The sequence below is a fragment of the Mchenga conophoros genome, linkage group LG11 (assembly GCF_057382185.1).
Source record: "Mchenga conophoros isolate Kocher_MC1m ecotype Shallow Benthic linkage group LG11, M_conophoros_male_GT1.1, whole genome shotgun sequence".
In the NCBI taxonomy this organism is placed as follows: Eukaryota; Metazoa; Chordata; class Actinopteri; order Cichliformes; family Cichlidae; genus Mchenga; species Mchenga conophoros.
The window spans coordinates 12,286,983-12,300,554 of record NC_140536.1 but is presented as its reverse complement, the minus strand read 5'-3'; the positions used below and the strand labels follow the sequence as shown (position 1 = coordinate 12,300,554).

At 43.2% G+C, this 13,572-nt stretch overlaps 1 protein-coding gene across 1 annotated transcript in view; it reads left to right on the top strand.

The window, feature by feature from the left end:
- Positions 1 to 13,572, top strand: part of znf407 (zinc finger protein 407) — a 154,730-nt gene that overhangs the window by 77,754 nt on the left and 63,404 nt on the right. The window contains exon 6 of the mRNA XM_085290913.1: positions 13,165 to 13,331. Coding sequence (XP_085147039.1) covers positions 13,165 to 13,331 — 167 coding nt within the window. The remainder of the gene's footprint in view (positions 1 to 13,164; positions 13,332 to 13,572) is intronic.

Below are 13,572 nucleotides of genomic sequence, written 5' to 3'. Positions count from 1 at the left end.
CCACACACACACATATTTTAGCTGAGCTCAGAATGGGGGGAGATCAGTGTTTGGGGAGGGGGAGAATCTCCCTTGATTATGTGACATCCTCCGGAAGACCGCTGAAGTTGTTTCCTCCATTACTTAGAGAGGGGGAAAAAAGAGGCCTTTTCACTATTGAGACTGTCACTCTCAATTTAGGCTAACGGTAAGCATGCACAAGGCCTCCTGGATACCCCCCACCTCACCTGCTCTCACACACACCTCCAACTGCCCCCAAACACACACACCCACGGACACACACCAAACACCACCCCATCCTCCCCTCCCCCTGCAGCAGGTCGCTGTGGTGACAGTTTGATTAGATCATCAATCGTGGCCGTTAACAACGGTTTTCCTGAGCACCTGGACCGGCAGGTCACAGCTGGCTCTGAGCTACCGCTGTCCCCCTGACCCAGCACTCTGCATGTGTGTGTGTTTGTAAGTCGGCTTGCAGATACAAAATTGCACATTCACTTTGTGTCTGTGCCGTACGTCCCTGAATGTGAGCCCATTTGCAGGGTAAACGTGGTCATTTTTGTGCACGTGTTCCCGTTTCAATGTTCAGTTCAGACAATGCAAAAACACAAAAATGCAGTCTAACAAAAAACAACAGCAAGAGTTTTATTCTTGGCTGTGAGATGCCATGTAAAACAAGTTTACAAAAAACAAAATAAATGTTTCTACATGCAGAGAGACTGCTGTAAGAATAAAAATTAGACTGTAGTAATATAGCACACAGTAAAGACCAAAACAAAAAAACAGTACACATCTGTATCTGTGAGTTCTTTACTAGATGCTTCCTAGAGTGCATTGTTCTCTGTGTTTGCAGATACACAGATACCAAGATGTAGCAGTTATGGCTATTCATCTGTAACACCACACACACTCTTTACCATAGCTGCGACGCAGTGTACTTACAAGCACACACAGACATAAATTCACCTGCTTCCCTGCGTTGTCTTCAGCGGCTCTATCGGGTTCCTCATCGTTCTGGTAAAGCAGTTAAATTTATGGGCTAACAATAATGGGACAAAGTGTGTGTCTCATTGCGATTCCTCAGGTATTCCATGATTAGATAAACGTCCCTGGTCTTTTCATAAAGCTTGTTTATGGCAGCGTGGCACCATATGCTACTGCTTCTACCCACCCACCCACCCACCCACCCAACCATCTCTCTCTCTCTGTTTAATTCTCTCCCTTTTTCTTTGTCCCTCTCTCTGTTTCTCTCTATGCTTCAAATACTGCCCCACACTGCCTCTACCAGATGCACGCTAGTCATTATTCTGTGCCAGAGTCCTGGTGGAGAAGCTAAAGTTGCGAATTAACATGTAGGAGTCATTACAAAATGATGATATCCATCTGCACTGTTCATAGGTGCTACTTAGTAAATTGTCTAGGCTGTAGTGGCACAATGTTAACGATATTGTCTGTTTGCGTCTTTTTTGTTAGGAAGTTGCTCAGATTTAACTTGTTCTAATATTTTGGTCTGTGTGGTTGTGCTCATACGACATGCCAGAGTCACTGAAGTATGTTTTAATTGTGTTCTAATATTCAAATGATTTCCAAATGCTTTGACTATGCAAACGCAGGCAAAGCAGCAGAAGTTTGGCCTCGTAATTAATTCTCAAAAGCAGCATACCACCCCGTGTGTGTGTTTTTGTGTGTGTTTTAAGGGACAGAAAAAATATTCTGCAAAGAAGAGTCAGAGAAACAATTAACTTCTCCAGCCAGGACATGGCAGTAAACACGCGATTGTTCACTTATTGTCTTGTTTGGTTCAGTTGTGTAAGAAGACACAGAGACGCTGGGTTTGTATGCCGTAGACTTTTGTTGTAGTTATTAATGGTCATTTCACATTAACCTCACTCTGCTAATATACTTGACAATGGCCCAAATCACCTGAGCAGCGAGGACGATCGAGGCGGCCCTGTCCCCCTTGTCCAGCCAATGCTATTGCAGCTACACTGCTATCCCCCCTACCCAATGACCAAGATTAATGAAACCTCCGCCGTTTTTAATTAGCATGGCCGCAGTCATCAATTACGTCTGCCCCACCCCAAATACAAATATTGTTATATTTGGGGGGGAAATTCTTGATTTATTTCATTGTGGTGGCCGAAGGAGTGAGATGAATGGCCTCCCATCATGGTCATTTGCAGAGATGAGGAGGAGGAGAAAAGGAAGGGAGAGCGGAGTGGTAGTGGTGGGGGGTTGTAATGTTGCACATACAGTATGGTAGAGGACGTGGACACGACGGGGCCAGGGTAAAGCCAAGTCTGTAGGGAGAGTGCAGTCCGGGTCTCAGTCCCTGTAAAGCGACCTCAACTGTTTACAACCTTAATTAGACTTTCCGTGAACCCAAAGTGGTGTGATGTCAGTTATTCTGGAGCCAAAACAAGTAACAGGTAGTTTTACGCCGTGTAGTTCGAGCACCAATCATAGGACTACTTAACATTTGCAACAGAGTCACAAAAAATTGTGTACATCATTTTCCTTAAATAAAAAATTGTTGCAGGATCAAAGTTAATTGTGGTCTACTAAAAATATTTTTTTTCTTTTTTAACAAATAATAAAAATACTGCAGTACAGTTGAACAGATAAGTTAATTCAAAAAAGAGCACCAGTGTATTATTCTAGTAATTGAGACTAAGCTGTGTAGTGTTAATCTGGACTAACGAGTCTGCTGTCATACATGGAAATGACTCAGGATGTTCATTTAAACCGTATACGTGAGCTGTTACAGTTCCAACATGTCCCCCAAACATTTGGCACTCACATATGCCAGACTCTGACTTTCATCATTGTTATTTTTTGATGATTTTTTTATTCAGTGTTTCATCTACTACAGTACTAACTACTGAGTATTAATCTCAAAGGCCGGTCTCATGTAATACTTTAACACAAAGGACACAGTTTGTAAGAACACATTTAAGGGGGCGACATTTTTGTGCAGTCGGTTTTGATTTGTTTTTTCTAGCTGCACTGGCAAACAGGTTAGGCCTCAGTCTTTGTCTTTGCACAGCGTTCCTCCCAACAACTAAGTCCTATTTACTTAGAAGTCCAAATAGATAGCGTTAGTAAAATACTGTGCTGTAGCTCTGAACGTGCTCCATCCAGAGCAGTCGTAGTGTTAGTGAGTGTAAATCGCATTCGTGTAATTAAACCCTGCACTGTCCAGTCCAGCTTGTTCTGCTTGTTCTGATATGATGCAGAAATGAAAGGAGGAAATAGTGCAGACGCCATATTTGGCTGTTTATTTTTTTATTTTTTTATTTTTTTAGGGGTTTCATGTCTTTGTTGGCTCTCTCTCAAGCTAGTCTAGTTTAAATCAAGTCTAGACTTGTTTTTCTTATATTAGCGTCCTTGTATAAATTGAGTTAGGAAGAATAATAAACTCCCCCGAAATCACTTATTCTGGAAAAAAGGGGAAAAATAAAAGAGTGGTTCATGAACGATTAGCCTGGCGCAGCTCCTTTCTGCAGTTTCTCACATTTGCTAAAATCCGACTTCAGTGTGTAGTAATAATAGTGGGAGTATGCTGCTTTATGACTTGAAGATGTACTCGGCTCCTTTCTGTGGTTTGGGAGTTTGGGTGTTTGCGCTGCGGTGAGCCACCAGCCATTTCACTTCTGCTGGCCACACACGCACACACACACACACATACACACAGATTTTATACCCTTACTGTCGTGGCCATCGCCTGCCCACTGACTCAAGAGAGAACGGTGGGAAACATCTTGAATATTTTATGAAGCTCGGGAACCCCACCTCTGTCTTCCCCACCCAGCAAGCCACGGCTGCTGTGTCCAGCAGCGCGCGCACACACCAGCAGAAAACAGAAATAATGTTTTAAATGCAATCATTGTCAGGCCCAAACAATGTCATTTATCAAGGGAGCATTTGGGACTGTATAATAAGTTTCACATTATTAATACAATTTTTCATCCTCTGTCAAGCCTATCTGATTTATGGCACGCATGTGATCTAAGGTGATCATTGAATTACAATTCCAGTAATAAGAGGGAGAATGGACCTGGTCTTTTACTTCTGCCCACTGGAGCACAACCCCCACCCCTCTACCCCCGTTACACACACACACACACACACACACACACACACAGACACACACACACACACACACACAATCCTAGATAAACACCCTCCAGTTGCAACATACTGCAATTATGCACAACATGCAACGCGGTCACATCAGTCGTATTTGTGTGTAACTTTCACGTTTCGTGGCACGGGGCAAATTTGCTAAATATTTGAGAGTTAAGCAAATATCCCTGCTTCCTAATTTCAGTAAGGAATAGGTGGGAAGACGGGGAAGAGAAAACCAAAAAATGAATGAACCTATGCCTGTTAATTAGATAAGGGACAAAGCTCATTATTCTAAAATTATATTGGGGCTGGAGAGTAAATATGAGCGGCACGTTAAGGGCTCAGTAATGGGACGGGGATGCGAGTCGTTACAAGGCCGAATGATTTACAGCTAGATGCTCTTTGATGTATAGACTGTACCTTTTATTAAGTGGCTGTCGTTACGGTCACTGGCTCAGTCATTTCCCTTTGTGTCTAATCAAAATCCATATCCAGACACTCCGCCATCCTGGCCGCTCCAGATGGGAAAGAAAAAAGTAGTACGGAATATCAGCGTTCCTTCCCCACAGCCAACTCCTCTCCTGCTTCCTCCGCCTGAGCGTTTGCATTCAGCAAATTTGAGCCGAGATTCTTATGATCTGGATAATGCAATCGAACAAGCAACAACAGCAAATAAACAAATGGAAATGTGAAATTCTTTTGAGGTAATTAAATAATAAAGACAGACTCCTATCATAACGTTTTGGATCCAGTTTGAACAAGTATTTGCGCTATTAGCAGTCTTGCTCGGGCTTTATCAGATTAGCTGGTTGTCGAGGGCCCGCTGATCGGCGTCATACATCATCCTGTTTGATTTCTGTTTAGAGCAAATTTGGGGAAGCTGCTAATTGGATTGTGGGAGTCTAGCCCCGGTTAAAGATGGTAAACAGTGGAGCAGGCTTGTCCCCCCAACTCTCAGCCCCACAGGCTTCCAAAACGCCAGCCCTCCTCAGGATCGCCACAATTTATGACACATTTTCCCCGTATTCTTAAAAGATAATTAGGTTTATCACCCATTTCTTTCCCCTCGCAGCCCCTCCCTCTGCTTCCCTTTTGTGTACCTGAGAGAACACAATCGCAGCATAAAAACATAAATATTTCTGCAGCACAGCAGCGCTGGCAGGTGAGCCTAATGAAATTCTAGGAGTGTAATTTGATTTACGAGGTGCTAATGCGGCCTGATATTAGAGAGAAAAAGCTCTGATATGGCTGCCTTGTGCTGTATTTAAGGCCTATCAGAAGCCTGATAAAGAGTATCCTGTCCTCAGCACAGCGGCTGAGTTATTGTCGCAGATATTCATATTGATAGTAATTCTTCCCGACGCAATTTAGTGCCGGCAATATATAAATATGGAGATAATAGTTAATTTTGGTGGCTGCTCAGATTGCAACGCTTTAAATTCAGGACTCGCCAAAAAAAAAGAAAAAACAACTTTGAGCTGCGAAGCATCTGGACGCTTTTTAAAGTGCCGTCTAAAGGATGGGTGGCGGTGCTGGGAAGGGGCCTTTGACCGAACCGCGTCACACAAATCAAACTTTCAGTACTTTTCAGCGGCTGCTAATTTCAGCAGGAAGCTTTTCGGAGCGCTTGATTTGCAGTTCTTTTGCTTGAAACATTGTGATTAATAGTCTGGAAAAAAAAACCCCTATTAAGCTTTTAAGTTAACTGCATCTGGAAGCAAGATGTCAGGCCAGTGTGTGCGTACACATGCGGGTGGGGGGGGCATTTTTGTTCATTTTATTAAGCTTTGTGTTGTTGCATTCTTTTACCCAAAAACAAAATAAATTGTAATTTAAGTTTGTGCGCATGCTCGCGTTTACCCTTTGTGCGTTTTAAAAGTGTGTTTGTGGCTACTGAGCTATGGCTCATAATAAAAATAGGCAATAACACGGCCACCACAGAGGGACCTGGCCTTTGCGCCTCCGCTTGCTTCCCTCTCCCCTCCATGCCACCTCGTTGTAGTCATGGCCTCTCCCCATCCCCTAAGTTATGGTCTGAATAACATCGCAACAATATTAAGATAACATTTCCTGATTGTTTGTCAGGCAGCAGGCTCCTTCACCCCGCTTTCATCACGTCCACCGTGTTCATTAAATTGACAATTTGTATTTGCCCTACAGCGGGATAAACAGGAGCTTATCTGATGGGCCTGGTCTTTTATTATTTATTTCATTATCTTTTTTTTTTTTTCGTCTTTGCCTTCTCCTCCTCCTCTTTCTCTCGGGATTGAAGGTAAACATAAATCAGCAGCTGCATCTCTGTTGTGTGCCGTTGTTTATATTGCAGTCATATGCAGCGGCACTCCTCTCCGAGGAGATTCATCTACAATGCTCTGCAGACACATGTGGCCTCTTCATGGAGGTTTTAGCTGTTGTTTTGTGTGACATGCTGGCTTTACACTCCTGCTGGTCTCAGTGTGATATAACTCAGTAGCTGTTTCACTTTAAAATGCCCTTCTGCGCAGACCTACTCCTAAGAGAGTCTCCTCTTCTTCTTTTTCTTTATTTCTTTCTTCTTCTTTTTTTTCTCACTGCAGTGTTTGTCCTTTTTGTTTCATGCAGCAGGCCAGGGATGGATGCCTTTGTTCATTTGTAGGTTAAACTAGCACCATCTAGGAAGCTGATTTGAGTACCCACAGACCACATTGACTACAGCGCATTCTGTGAAGCGTTTCTCCTAAGCGCTGTGAGCGATGATGTTGCCCCGCTCAATATCTTAGCCCGGGAACAAGCCTGTCGTCAGTCAACATAGTGCGCGCAAACGAAAAATAACGAAGCCGGCGCCCTTACTTAGGAAACAGTTGTCCCAGGAATTTAATCTTTTAGCCATTTTTTACCCAACACCCCTCTCTAATCAGGTTTCAATTGACTGCCATTGAAGGAATAGCTTCTCCTCAGACACATATATAGGTCCGAACCCAGTCAGACACCATTTAAGGCTTACTCAGTCTTCCTCCCAATATCTTGGAGAGCTCAAGGCCAAATGATTTAATCTTCATTCAGCTAATTTAGTCTGGATTTAAGCTGCCGGGTTGTCGAAGTGCAGAGTGATGGAGTCTGAAAACAGGATGAGAGAGAAAAGGGATGGGGGGAAGAGGAAAAAACGGAAGGATGGAGGGAGGGAAAAGAGCAAGCGAGATAAAGTTAGAGCGATGGAGGGAGAAAGAGAGAGGCAATGGAGGAGGAGGAGGAGGAGGTGGGGGCTGAAGATGATGATCCATCCTGACCCTAGTGAATGCTGTCATGTTCCTCCCTCCAGGTAATCTCTCTCACTCACTCGCTATTTTGCATGTGAAAATGCTCTCCTGACAGTTGCATATCAGATAAATTTTCTCTCTTTTTTTCCCTCCCCCCCTCTTTCCCTTCGCCAAATAAACAACAGTCTTCACTTTGAAGTTGTCTGTTTGTGTCAGTTTGGCTTGAGGCGAGAGTCGGCCTCTCTCCCTCTTTCTGTCTTTGTGTTACAGTGTGAGAGCATCGACAGATTATTTCCTCTTACAGCGACCGGCCAACACAGCACGGAAACCAGGCAGAGAAATTTTAGCCATCCAAAAAAACAAAAAACAGCCAACATAATTAGTACAGTTGATTTAAAAAATAAATAGATAAGTTTGATGGGCACTTGTAGTCAGGAGGAGCAGAGGTGACACTGCCACTCTTACCTCTGACATCAGAGAATGTCTGTTTCTTGGTTAGAGAATTATTTTTTGCATCTTTTAGTCTTAATCATACTAAAATCGTGCTCTTTTTTAACACTCTGTCATTCAGTGTACATCAACAACACATGATTACTGTTTATACTAACACATCCTCTGTGAGGACCCCTAAACATGGCACCACCTCACCACTAGGGGGTGATAGTGAGTATATGGTAATGAGTCAGGTCCTCCTTTCTGGGCCTGTTAAGAGGTATAGAGGCTCCTCCTGAGGGATTTCTGTCTCAATTAAGGCCAGTGTGGCCTGTGATGTTCTGACAGTAGCTCTATATGGCTGAACTGACAGCAGGATCACATTACAGTATAGATATGGTAATCAGTGACAGTATAGACACAGTAGCATGCAGTTTGCTGAATGAGGAGGGAGGAGAGTCACCTGCATCTCTGAATAAATCCACACATGGTGTCAATCATGTCGTGTTGGTTTGTGATCAGAAGGGAAAAAGGAAGAGAGCAGGAAAAACATGAGGAGGAGATGGAGACACGCAAGAGGCTGAAAGGCAGTGATATAACGAGTAGAAGTAGAAGTTGCTTCAGATTACAGATGGGATTTTTGCCTTCTGTGGCCTTAGCTAATCAGTGCTTGACAGTAATATGAAAATAAAACATGCAAAACAAGAAGGGAAAAAATTAACTAATGGGTTTCTCTGTCTCTGTCTCTTTTTATATTTGAATGTATTTTCACAGTTAAAACAGTCATCTGTTGGCTTTATCCTTTTCTGTATGTGGTCATTTAAAACCAAGAAGACCAAACATATAGAGTGCCAAATTGTTTTTCAGATTCAAGAATACTTGTTATCTACTAACAAACCTTTTTTTTTAAATGCTGGAAATTGTAATGCAGTTTTTAGACATGATTTTGGCTTCCCATAATTGAGTGCAATTGAAAGATATTGAGAATGCATGCTCAGCCAACAGAAAGCAAAGCAAAAAGAAAGTCCAAATCAAACACCCCCTAAATCAGCTCCCGATCCCGTGCCTGCATGTGCCAATCACAGCTGCTCCCTCCACGTTTCCTAGATGTAGTCTGGATGAGTAACGCCACGCTAAACGACAGATATACAACAAATAACATACCAGAACAGAAAGAAGAGATTGTACCAAGAAGTGGATCAGCATCTTTTTTTATTTTTCGGGGGGAAATACTTGAGATCTGTGAAGCGGTGCTAAGAACAAAGCATAAGCCAATAAATCCAAGTCATTTAACCTCTCGAAAACACACCTCGTTGTGAACGTCATATGTAAAAATGAAAGCTGTACCCTATTCATCTATGTAGATATAGATATAGATATTTAATTCTCTTCCAAGTGATTAAGTGAATAATCATTAATTTAGTGTAAGTGAATAAAGAGGACCAAGCCTATTTTGATCCAAAGATGACTTTAATACATATTTGCCACTAAGATTAGAACTGAACAAATATAATCTATACATTAATATACCTGATGAGTAGTTAACATAGATTGGAAACACAAGTGGCACAATCACAAACAAACCTTTACATGAGCTCAGATAGATGGATGGATTATATGGTAAATGGCCTGTATTTATATAGCGCCTTACTAGTCCCTAAGGACCCCAAAGCGCTTTACATATCCAGTCATCACCCCATTCACACTCACATTCACACACTGGTGATGGCAAGCTACATTGTAGCCACAGCCACCCTGGGGCGCACTGACAGAGGCGAGGCTGCCGGACACTGGCGCCACCGGGCCCTCTGACCACCACCAGTAGGCAACGGGTGAAGTGTCTTGCCCAAGGACACAACGACCGAGACTGTCCAAGCCGAGGCGCGAACCGGCAACCTTCCGATTACAAGGCGAACTCCCAACTCTTGAGCCACGATTGCCCTACTTGCGCACATACGCTGACAAAAATGATAATTCCTTCTGGCCTCGGAGTTGCGTGTTGTGCTTCTATGTGTTTTTGTTTACATAAGAATGTCAGCTGAATTCTTGACAAAATAAATGGTAAAATTATGAGCCTGAGCTAAGAGGAAAACAAATATGCTGCGACATGTTTTTGTCATTTCTCGTCAGGCTGGTTTTGTCCACTTGTTTGCTTTGTATTGAGATTTTTTTGCATGTGCTCCTCTGCACACAAGGACACACTAGTGAACTAGTGAACCAGCTAAGTACTGGAAGATTCCAGTCCAAATGGATTTTTGGAGTTCACAGCTTGAGTGTGGGACAGTTTTGGATTTTAGTTGAAGTAGCGCGAAAAGACCATGAAGGTGAACTTTATTTGAAAGTGTTAGCAGTTCCAGTGCAACTACTTTTGTCTGCTCCTTTGTCATGAGGGGTCGTAACAGCAGGTAGCTCAGTGTATTTGATTTTATGTCAAATACAAGGAGGATCTATGTGTAAAACTCTGTCTAACCCCGATTTTTGGTAGCAGAAGCAGAATCTAATTAATTTAATTTTTATTTTTATTTTACTTTATTGTAATTATTTGTGAGACAGTATTCTGCAAAAAATGTCATCACTGTGCCCGTCCTACATTTAGGTTATTTTCTTTCATTTCTGACTTATACGATATTACATTGTTAGAGTGGTCAGTGTATATGTGCGTTATCCTCATGAGTCAAGGGCACTGAGAGCGCATATCCTTAATGCAGTCGCTTTAGGTGTACAGTTCTGGCTGTCATCAGAGAAGCTCCACCCACCTGTTCAAACCTTCCATTTGCAAAAGGTAGCCAATCAGAAGAAAGTAGCCTTAAAGCAAGAGCAGCAAAAATAATTTATGTTGCGTAGTTGATGAACTGAGGTCTGGTATGAGAGAAAAAAGGATTATTTTGAACCATTAATCACATAAAGCTGCTCTTTCAAAGTACAAGAATAAAAAAAAAATGGAGTAGGAAGTGAGCATGAAGGGTCCCCGTTAAGGAGTGATAAACGTGGAGGTTTGAAAGCAAAACAGGTCATTTCCTGAAGCCACACAATCCCTGCCCAATAAGTCCTTCTTAAAATAGTTTGAGAACTCTGTCGGGTTTTGTTGACACTGAATTGGCACATATTTGTTTAGTTTCTTTCCTCTCCTATAAAAAGTTTCCAAATATTTTTCATTTCCAAACCTCCATCTTTGCCTTTCTTCTTTCTCCCCATATTCGCCTTCCCTGCTCTTTCGCACGCATGCATACACAAACCCATTCACCAAACCGCTTCTCTGTCTCTCTCTCTCTTCCCTTCACCGTGGTTCTTTTGCATGGTGCCTAGCTGTTTAGAGGCAGTATGCATATGTATGGGCGAGACGGTGGATCGTGACGGGATCTGACATGCGGGGACAAGATCAAAGCGCTCCATCTGATCCCATAAAAACAGACGCAAACCCTCCTCTCATCCTTACAAACCCCCCACTGATAGTCAACTCTGCCAGCACTGACTCCTCCATCTTCTCTCCTCTCCTCTTCCTTTTCTCTCTTTTTACCTCCATCCCAGCATGCCTCGTTCCCACGTAAAGGCCTGCCTGCCTGCCTGACTTTGCGATTACGCCCTGTGATAAACAATGGCCCGTTTAGCTCATAAAGCAGGAGTGTTGTGCATAATGCTTACAATAAAAGATAGCATCTCTTCACTCATCTTATTTACCTCTCCCGTGGTGGCACAGGCGACGAGCTGTTCTATAAATACCGCAGAGAGGAAGGAAAGGGAAGGAAATGCAGATGCAGACATCCATCTGTTGATCAAATAAAATGCCTGCCAAGTCCGTTGATGAGAACAAGAGGAAAATGGAACTATTTATAAATGCACTTGCACTTACAGCCAGGTGATGAAGGTGCCATTTTAAATCTCCTCCATCCTGTCTGGTAACGTGAGGTTAGTCTGAACCGGTGCAGGTTGACACCCATATCACATTTTGACTCATCTTTATGGAACATATAGATTGATGCGGAAGCCAGGACCCCCCCCAACACCATTCCCTTCTCTCCTCTCCTCCACCACCCCAGCTTTAATTCCCTCCTTTCTCCTTTTTCCCTGCCTCCTTTTCTTTCTCCTTTGCCCCCCACCACCACCACCAACAACCCCCTTTCCAGTAAGGAAGATGTATGAGTTTGAATTATTGATTCAGACACATGCTACATGCTGCTCGGAGTCATTATTTGTTCAGGTGAGTGTCATGCTGCTCGCTATGAAACAGATACCACGGGGATTAAGCGACACAATCAGGACTTAAAGACAGCCGCCCTCCCTAAAATAACATGGCCCTCGCTGCAAGACGAATGCTCCCCAAAACCCGACTTCATTTGTTTATGACTCGCACATTAGTCATTCTGCAGCTAAATTATAGCGCGGGGGTAAAGATTAATTCAAGCGCGCGCTTTTTCTATTGTTTTTTTTTCCCCCTTAGTTCTTTGTGTTTTATTCGTGAAGCTTAATAACACAGCAGATGACTATAGGTGCAAACATCCTACACACTGAATTAAAAAAAATAAATATATATTTTTAAAAAGACAGAGAGCGAACATGCAGCTTTTGTCGGTCGTAGGCGTGGGTGCGAAAATAGACAGATGTCCAGAGCGAAGACAGAATGACATGCATATTCACAGTTTTGCCCTGATTCGCATAACGGGGGCTTTTATAACAAAATACCTCAACAAACGCTACATCGTGCTTTACATTCATTGGATTGATACTGATAATCTAAAGCTAGGTGAGAGCGCTGATGTTGATGATGTGAGCGGTTAGTTAAAAACAAAGCAAAACAAAAAAAGACGATTAGTTTGGGTGGAGGGAAGCTCTAATACAAGGGCCTCGAGAGAATGAAGCGGGAGGTAAAATGTTGCTAACTGTTCATTTAGCCCTGGCTAAGTGGTCAGGGACACTGGACAGGTGAACTCTATTCTCCCCACTGGCCCTGCAGGGTGTGTGTGTGTGTGTGTGTGTGTGTGTGTATGTGTGTGTGGACTGTAACAGAATTTCTCTAGTCCTTTGGGCCCTGGTGCAAAGCAGAGAATAAATGGTGGAGGTGGCAGGCCAGGACAGAAAAATCAATGCCTGCTTATACAGACATGACACACCAGCAGCCAGCTGCATTCTGTGTGCGTTGAGTGTGTGTGTGTGCACGAGTGTGGGCGTAGATGTACAGCGTGCAATCATATGGCCCTCTGGTCCGTGGTTGTGAGTGCAACTACCCAGCAACCTCCATTTCCTCTCTCACAGGGTGGATTTTTCTAGCGTTTTGCGTCAGCTTCGGGATCAGTAAATAACCCTTTGTTTCTCCCCCTCACCCCCTCCTTCTCCTCCTCTTCGTTCCTACCTGCTCCATCTTATTCTCTTGCAGGAAGTTTGAATGTGAGTTGTGCGAGCGCTCCTTCAGCGAAAAATGGGCCCTCAACAACCACATGAAACTGCACAGTGGAGAGAAACCATATAAGTGTGCCTGGCCATCCTGCCACTACGCCTTCCTCAACCTGTCAGCCATGAAGGACCACTACAGGACGCACACGGGTGAGACAGAGTTAGCAACCTCCACTGTGAACCATTACTGCTGCTGCTCCTCCATAAACACACTGACTGACACACTCTGAAGTGCAAAATTCATGGGATTAGCTTTTTTTTTATATGTATATACAGGCAATCAGTGCTTTTATGAGTCTGGGACAAAGGGTTATTTATCAAGAAAGGCTATGGTTGGATCAGACAAAATGTACTTTTTCATTCCTCTATAGCTGCTATCTGCTATTCAACA